Source organism: Gossypium arboreum, chromosome 3, assembly GCF_025698485.1.
Source record: "Gossypium arboreum isolate Shixiya-1 chromosome 3, ASM2569848v2, whole genome shotgun sequence".
NCBI classification, from domain to species: Eukaryota; Viridiplantae; Streptophyta; class Magnoliopsida; order Malvales; family Malvaceae; genus Gossypium; species Gossypium arboreum.
The window spans coordinates 127,307,617-127,316,392 of record NC_069072.1 but is presented as its reverse complement, the minus strand read 5'-3'; the positions used below and the strand labels follow the sequence as shown (position 1 = coordinate 127,316,392).

The window sequence follows — 8,776 nt, the reverse complement described above, 5'->3', positions numbered from 1 at the left end:
AAGATTTTCAAAATTTGTAAACTAGATGAATAAAATTTATAATTAAACCCAAAAAAAATTCCAACAAAATCATAAATTAACCATAATATTATATGAGAGACAGCAAGGGCAACAAAATCTAGTATACTAAGGTTCCATTTGGTTCACATTGGATCTCTCTGCAAGCCGGCAGAAAACTCCGTCGTGGGTTATAATTTTTCTTTTTAATTCTTGTAATATTTAAATATTTTTGTCTGTGTTGAAATTTAAAATTTAATTTTTATATATTATTAATATTTAAGCACAATAATTAAATATTTTTAATAAAAACGAAATATTTTAGTTGCAGTAAATATTTGGGCAAAACGCAGTAATTTAGTACTAGATTCTTCCTTTACAGTTTTCGATGACTTCAATAAACAAAAGGAAGCAGAGCGAAAAAAGTAAATAATAAATAAAGAAAGAAAGAAAGAAAGAAAGAAAATTCCTGGTATACTTGTCGTTTAAAGGCCAATAATATGACGCCACCTCATCTTGGCCACTCAAAGCTGGACAATTCTAACCCCAAAAAGTTCACTTTCAATTCGAAAAGGATGATAAAACGACGCAACATCAGCCAACGCACATAGAGTTTGCAAAAATAAATTCAGTTGTATTTTAAAATTAAAATAGTGTTTGAAAACATTATTATATAGAATTAATTTATTATATTATTCTTTGTTATTAAATACCTAAAAGTAAGAGGGTTCAACACAGGCGTTTTACGGATTCAATCATCACCCAATTGAGTACGATTCTTTCAGTGTGTGCTTGTGAAGGTTTTCGCGAGAGAGGTTTTTCAGATTTTCTGTCTTTTTATTTCAAAAATACAAAATATATATATATTTTTTAAATGAACTGAAACTCCCGCACAAGTTTCAAATCCTCCCAACTCAGTTCAAGCCTAGTTCAATAAAGCTACAGTAGGGAAGAAGAGGCTTTGAAGTTTCTCTAATGGAAAAGAGAGTGTATGAAGTTTGGAAAGGAAGTAATGTAAGGATGTTCAGTGTTTTTTTTTTTTTTTAACTTTTGTCGATTTTTTTTTATTGAAACGCATGGTTTTGGTATCTGGGTATTTGTTAGATTTGTTTGGTTTGTAGAAAAATGAGTTAGTTTTAATTTGGTTTAGTTATTAGTAGGGTTTTTAGGTTTTGGGTTTTTTTAATCAGTTGACAATTCTTACTGGTTTTTTTTCCCTGCTAGTTGGATTTTTGGTGCTATGAATTAATGATAATGAGAAACTGGGGGAAAGCATGGAGAAAATAGTGAACTCTTTACTTTTTAGGGGGGCTGTTTTTGACTGTTTGGTTTGCATTTATGAAGTTAGGCAAAGAGCTTGGTTAATGTTAGTTAAACATTTGTTATTTACTCTTTATGACCAAATGGAGGAACATCTTTGGCTTTGAATAACAGTCAGTTATGGATTGTTAACTAGAGGTATGGAATATAGCCTTACAGTTTTTAGGTTGAGTTGGTGTACTTTTATGCCGAATTACTTTGGGGAAAGTAGACTGAGTCCATGCTTGATACATGGTTGGTTCTAATGTATTTTTGCATTGAAGGGTGCCATGTGTGTTTTGTATCAGTCGTGAGAACTCTAGCACTACTTTTATATGTTAATAAGGGTTTGAACCTCATCTCCCAATGTTTTGAGAGAAATGACATAGTTGAAGTAAGTATAATTATAATGTTACTAAGTTCTTGCAAATGTGGAAGACCAAATGAGACAGGTTCTCTTCTGTTCTAGTTAACTTCTCCCTAATTTGAAACCTTAATAATCAAGCTGTTGCTTTTCCAAGTTTGGTGACTGCTTGGATATACTTGTTACTTTATTAGTGCAGTGATATGTAGATCAAAAGGAATGCTTTTGTGCAGGAACCCGTGCAAAAGTATTGTTTAATGGTAGAAGAATGAGTAATGTGGTTCTAGTTTGTGATTGATTTTTGAGAGGAATGACTACATTTGTTGGAAGTTACGGGTCAGATTTTCAGTCCCTAGCACCCCTATCTTCCAGGAAAAACAAGATTAAAAAAAGTTGTGAAACTTTGTGTTGCACCTTTTCCAGAAGCCCCATGACCATAATTTTTTTGGTCTTTTAAGGAACTTGTATATGGTACTTGTGGTAATGTTTCTTCCATACCCTTGTTTGGTCCAGCTTTAGCTTTGTAGAGTAGTGAAGTTGTTCAAAGATGGCCACATTATATTTACTAGTGAAAGTTTATGGACTCCTTAGTTATAGGTCAATTCCTTGTAAGCCTCTCTTGCTGTTTAACTTGCGTTGTAATTCATTGTGATACTACCATTACTGTGTTTTACTATTAGATGATCAGAACACCCTATTTAGTTCCTTTCAGAGTCTTCCTTTCAGTGCTTGGTTTCCTTTTTTTACATTTTTTTAGTGTTATCCGATCATAATATGATATCTATAAATAAAACAAATGCATATGGTTAGCACGTTATTTTATAGAAGATGATTTCGAAATGGAAATTATGCTTTGAACTTTTGGAAAAAGTTATGTGAATTTGTTTGTGCATGAGGATTTCAACCATGGTCATGGGGCTTCTAGTATCCCGACAATCCTTTTCTGTTGTTCACAGGTGCAGATAAATGTTTTATAGACTAAGAGAAAGTTAGGATAATTATAGCAATCATATGGTTAGTATAGGAACTACGAGAAGATTTTGTTACTCCTACTGCTCTGAGTACATGTCAAAGGTTATATCCCTGTCCTTTTTGGTTCTTTAGGAGCCCTTCTGCTACTTGTGAAGAATTGTAAAAGCAAAGTATTGATCTAAATGCTCAACTGTAGAAAATTTGCTTGCTTAATAATTTCTTTCATCGCACCTGATGTTATTCCCCTTCTGAAATTTTATAAAATTCATAATTATTGAATACCATTGAAAAAGTGTAAAGCATTTATTCAACTTATACATTGAAGCGAAAAAAAACAAACAAACTTGGATATGCTTAATTATCAACTATGTTACTCGGACTCTTTACTTTTCTTGAAGTACTCATGTCCAACACTCGTGTCTGACTCATGGATATGAGGATATGACCTCTAAGAATCTTCCAAATACATAGAAAAACTTCAAACAAATATAACCATATACCCGTGTTGAGGACATACCCATATCCGGCACTTGTGCCCGAGTCCAAGTAACATAGAATATCCGCCCCTCACGCCTTACCCCCAATTTGATACTTAATTAATCAGGATCTTGAAGTAGATGTTATGTTAAAGGAGTAATTTTTTAGATACATATGTTGATTTATTGTGGATATGTAGAGGGAAGCAGTTACAAGTTTCACGTTTTACATATTTACAGCAAGAAACTACTTTTAAGTCCTCATACTTTGTGCTGGTTATGGTCAAACTTACCAAATATGTTTCAAGATGATGCCCTTGGACATTCTATTTGTAAATAATATTAATTAGTAAACTTAGGTTGAAGGTAAATGAAAGTTAGAACTTTGAAGAGTGCTTTAGGATGCATGGATGTAGGTTGACTAAGACCAAAACTGAATAAATGTGAAACTTAGAGGAGTGATTTAGGATGCATGGATGTAGTTTGACTAGGACCAAGACTGAACAATAGGATGTAATTTTTTAAAATATTTAGACTAACAATGTTAAAATATGGAAATGTGGTAGGTTGATAGCTCATCCGGTGTTTTTCATTTTATCCTCACTTTCTCCTGTCTAGACTGATTGTGGAATGATCATTCACCATTCATTTCCTCTTTTATTTGTATTTTGCAGAAGTTTATCCTTGGTGGGAGGCTGATATTCGGGCCAGATGCTAAGTCTCTGCTCGTTACCTTATTGCTGATCACTGTTCCTGTTATTATCTTTTGTGTATTTGTTGCAAGGCATCTTCAGCATGCATTTTCTCCATATAATGCGGGATATGCAATTCTGGCTGTAGCAATTGTCTTTACTATCTATGTAAGTCTTCACCTTTTACTTCTTGCATGAGTGTTCTTTGTTGAGGTTTTAGAACAACTACTGTTGAGTTGATCACCCTGAATGCCAGCAGTTAAACCATTTTTCTAAGTACTTTATGAACTTCACTGAGTACCAAAATGATAGGATTTCTCGGAAATTATCATTCTGTTATAATTTTATTGAATGAAATTCTCATGGGCATTTATTGAAGATAAATTGTCACAATTTAGAGTAAATAAGCTTTTATGTTTCAATTCAGAAAATAATCGATCTTCTAAATTTTAAAATATATTTTGGTAGAATAGATGGTGGAACCCTTTCGTTTGATTTAGATCAATTTGTTGACTTTGTGCTGGAAATTGAGTTCTCGTAGAAGGTTGGCCTTCTCAGGTCTAGATAATATTTAGGATAGCCTCTTCTAATTTCTCGACGTGATTTCATATGGTGAATGCATTTATAAAGTTGTAGACCTTTTGGATAACTTCTAGTCTCTTATCATTGGCAACTGTTCCTTTTGGGTTGTCTAAATTGCTGTTAAGTTTAATAGGACAATTTATTTTGATAGGTGTTGATTCTTCTTTTCCTCACATCAGCCCGGGACCCAGGAATTATACCACGCAATTCACATCCACCAGAGGAGGAGTTCCGCTATGATTCTTCTGTTTCAGCTGAGGTTGGGGGTAGGCAAACACCCAGCCTCCAATTCCCTAGAACCAAGGAAGTTATGGTTAATGGGGTTCATGTACGGGTGAAGTATTGTGACACGTGCATGCTTTATCGTCCTCCCCGTTGCTCCCACTGTTCCATTTGCAACAATTGTGTGGAGCGTTTTGATCACCATTGTCCTTGGGTGGGCCAATGTATTGGATTGGTATGTTCTTTTATCTGATAAGTTTGTTTATTAATATTGCTCTGAATGCTTCTTGCTTGCTTCTCTCAAGCGGTGCTTTGTTAGGAGGCTAACTGTTGTGTATTTGAGCAGCGAAATTACCGGTATTTCTTTATGTTCGTTTCTTCGGCAACTCTTCTCTGCATCTATGTATTCTCCATGTCAGCATTGTACATCAAGGTTCTGATGGATGATCACCAAGGAACAGTTTGGAAAGCAATGAAGGAATCTCCTCCATCTGTCATACTAATGGCATATTGTTTCATCTCACTGTGGTTTGTTGGCGGGCTTACTGGGTTTCACTTGTACCTCATCTCAACAAACCAGGTCTGTCAATTTCTCTTGGTTGCTCTAGGACAATTTATTTTGTGCTTGATCTTAGTTAGTACAAATCAGAGCTTGATTTTTTTTTTTTGAAAGGCACATAAGAGTTTGAATCAAGTATGATAAAAATTGACCCAAGTTCTTACATAGCTTTTCCTGCCCTCCTGTCTTGTCAGAGTATAGTAAATAAATATGGGAAAGTCCTCCAAGAAATAAAATAGTAAGTTTTAGGCCTTGAATCTAGCTTTTTTAAAATTGGAAATAGAATGCATGTTGGCAAGATTTGAATTTCACGTGATAAGGAGCATTGATTCATTTTTGTTTGATACCATCCCACAAGTGTTTAGTTGTTGACTAAGGTGCCTCTATGTTTTCCAGACGACATATGAAAATTTCCGATTTAGGGCTGACAATAGAATTAATGTTTACAATCTGGGTTGTCCAAGTAATTTTCTTGAAGTATTTTGCACAAAGATAAAGCCCTCAAAGAACAATTTCCGGGCTTTTGTTCGAGAGGAGGTGTCAAGGCCTACTTTACAAAGTATTCAGGGAGCAGAAGCTGAAGACATAGGTGGTGGTGATCCACGTCCCAAAGTAGAGGATGATCTAGAGATCGGTGAAGATCTATTGAAGATCTCCCAGCGACGTAATATCGAGGAAATTGATGAGGACATCCGCAGTAGAGGGAGCAATGGCCCTGCTCATACTGCCTTGGAGGTTGATGCTATTCTGGATTCTGATCATCGAGCTCCTACAATTCGATCCGAAACTAGACACTCGAGTTGGGGAAGGAGAAGCGGTAGTTGGGAAATCGCAACCGATGATGTGCTTTCCAATTCCAAAGCGATGGAAAGCAGAAGCTATATGACGGGGAAAGAAGGTCGACAATGATGGGGTTAATTTGTATAGAGTTGCCACTGCATTAATTGGTATGCGGTTAGTGTCTTTGGATGTCTTTGTAATTGTTATGAGAAGATAAGTGAATAGTTGTCTTACTTTTACCCTCTCTCTTAGTATTGTTGAATGATATACAACGTTGGGTGGAATGTCTAGTTTTGGTTTTTGTTTTGTTTTTTTTTTTTTTATTTCAGTTTGTAAAAATATTATTTTTACTGCTCCAAACATGAAAATTATTGAAAATCTCTTTCTTTTTTTTGTTAATAAATAGCATGAAGAACAGGGGAGAGTCAGGTGAATTAGAATTGAATGTGACTGGTTGTTAGTGGTCCTAGGAGTCCCACAATACATGAAGTTTAGGAAGCAGTCTCAATCAGATGATGAAAGAGGAAAGATATGAAGCATCTGCAGTGTTTAAAGAGTTAACGCCATCGAAGGGGTCAAGGATGAAAAGTGAAGAATCTAAAGGACGTAATAAGCATGTGATGTGATGATATATCATTATCTTGCATGCAGAGTTGGGTCGGGTGCAGAGGGTTTAGAATGGCAGACTCAAACTATGTTGCTGGGTATCATGTTAGCTACTAGCCAATAGATACAAAAATGTGGATTCAAGAGAGTTTTGTTAGGGGGATGATGGCATGGTGCTATGCTAGTCATGATATATATTTTTTAAAATATTCAACATAAGGTGTTTTTTAGGGAAAAATATTGTGAGGTCTTAATTGGTCAAAGTAAACAATATCCTACAAATTGTAGCAGACTTTACATTTGATATCCAAGTCAATAAGGACAATTGATAGCACATACAAATAGTGATGGGCATACATACAATGTGGAATTTTGCTAAAGCTTTTTTTGTTCTCCTGCAATATAATAAAATGCTCCAGTAAATAAATTATTAAATTCATAAAATTAAAAAAAAGAAAGAAAGAAAGAGAAAATCATGTTTTTTAATTCGATTGAATCCGTTCTCAAAAACCAATTTGAAATCAATTCAATTTTTTGCCCAGATTAATATACCAACCGGATCCCAATCTAACGGTTAATTATAAAATCTTTATTTATTTAAAAAATATCAATTTAACATTGGGATTGTAGTACCAAAACAAAATCCCATCCCCATCCTCAATACCAATTGGACCAGTTAGGTTGTTATCAGTTTCAAATATCTCATCACAAATCATAATTAATTCAAGAAAATAATAATAATAATAATCAAACTTGAAAAGCTTAATGATAAAAATGATAAAAATAAGTTTTAGAAACTTTTAAAGTTTAAGCTCAAAATACTATAACGAGTTAATCTTTAAGTTAATTATTTAATTTCGCAACTATAATGATTAATTTTGATCGTAATTATTGATATAATTATAAAATAATTGAAAAAAGACAACAACAAAGGAATGATGATGGGATAGAAAAGTAAGTTATAACACAAAATGGAGCCTCTGACTTGATTTAAAGTTACAAGCTTGAATTCAACTAATTTAGGAAAGGACCTCAAACTCTGGTTTAGAGACCACACAATCTTTGTCAAAAATAATAAAGCAAAAAGGGTAGGCATTGCATTTAAACCAAATTTCCGGACCATTTCTTTTCATTCTAACCTAAAATCAATTAAAATGTTTGGTTTTTGTCATTTCCATTTTATAACTAATACAAACTTATATTTCTTCTTTCTTTTCCATAGACTCCTTTCAATGTTCATTCCATTTACGACTAATCATATATTTATCTTTTGAAGAGTAGACTTTTAAAAGAATAATTTTGTTTTTTTTTTTAAAAAGTTCACTATATATTTATCTTTTATATTCATTTAAGTATTTTACAAAAAAATATTTTTATAATAATATTTTTATTAATATTTTTTCTAACTAAAGTGGTGTATGATTAACTCGTAATACTAATTTAGATAGAGAATCCTTCATTACATCTAAATGCAAAAAAATCTAACCTAGTGCTACCCAACTTACATTAGAGGGAGGGGTTTAGTAGTAAGTTAAAGTTGAACCCTAAAATCAAAGAGACAAGGCCACCTAACCTCACCTAAGCATCCAATGCTCCATCATCCCAAATATCACTTCTTTTTATTTTTTAGGTTTTGGTTGTTAGGTGCTTATAAACAGTAACTAAATATTAATCTATTTTATACAAAAATAATTATAATATTTTTTGATATTAAATTAATATTTATATATTAATTATATTTTTTTAAAATATCAGTACAATTTAATTTAGTCCATCGTCCATAATAATTCAATTCAATTCTTTATTATTTTTATATTAAATTTGGTTTTGGGATTTTGGACTTTATTTTGATAAGGTAAAGTTTATTATATGACTTTTGGACATTATTTGGTAAAGTTTCATTAAAAGAATATTTTTCACCCATTAAATCTTTAGCTAGATTGACATAGGGTTATTTCCAATGGAAAAAGACATGTAAAGTATTTAATTATCTTGTACTTAAATATATTTAAATATAAACAAAATAATAATAATAATAAATTGGCCCACTCATAATAAAATTTAAATTAGATTAAAATTAAAATAAAATTATGCATAATTTAAATAAAATTTAACTCAATTTTATTATCTCAAACTTTTCGAATATTATCCTTACGACTTAATTAAGGTGCCATTAGCTATCATTTAATACAACTTTAAAATATGAAAATAATTATTTTTATTTTTA

General features: G+C 32.5%; 1 protein-coding gene across 3 annotated transcripts; it reads left to right on the top strand.

Moving 5' to 3' along the window:
• The first annotated feature begins 606 nt into the window (after positions 1-606).
• Positions 607-6,321, top strand: LOC108489626 (protein S-acyltransferase 8-like). 3 transcript variants are annotated; one of them, XM_017794295.2, is made up of 5 exons: positions 607-1,011; positions 3,783-3,968; positions 4,534-4,839; positions 4,951-5,184; positions 5,560-6,321. In XM_017794295.2, the coding sequence occupies exons 1-5, from the start codon at positions 973-975 to the stop codon at positions 6,070-6,072; spliced, it is 1,278 nt and encodes a 425-aa protein (XP_017649784.1). In that variant the 5' UTR covers positions 607-972; the 3' UTR covers positions 6,073-6,321. The 3 variants fall into 3 exon arrangements, with proteins under 3 accessions (XP_017649784.1, XP_052881842.1, XP_052881841.1); XM_053025882.1 differs by lacking the exon at positions 607-1,011 and adding an exon at positions 1,430-1,748; XM_053025881.1 differs by lacking the exon at positions 607-1,011 and adding an exon at positions 3,494-3,670.
• Positions 6,322-8,776: the final 2,455 nt, after the last annotated feature.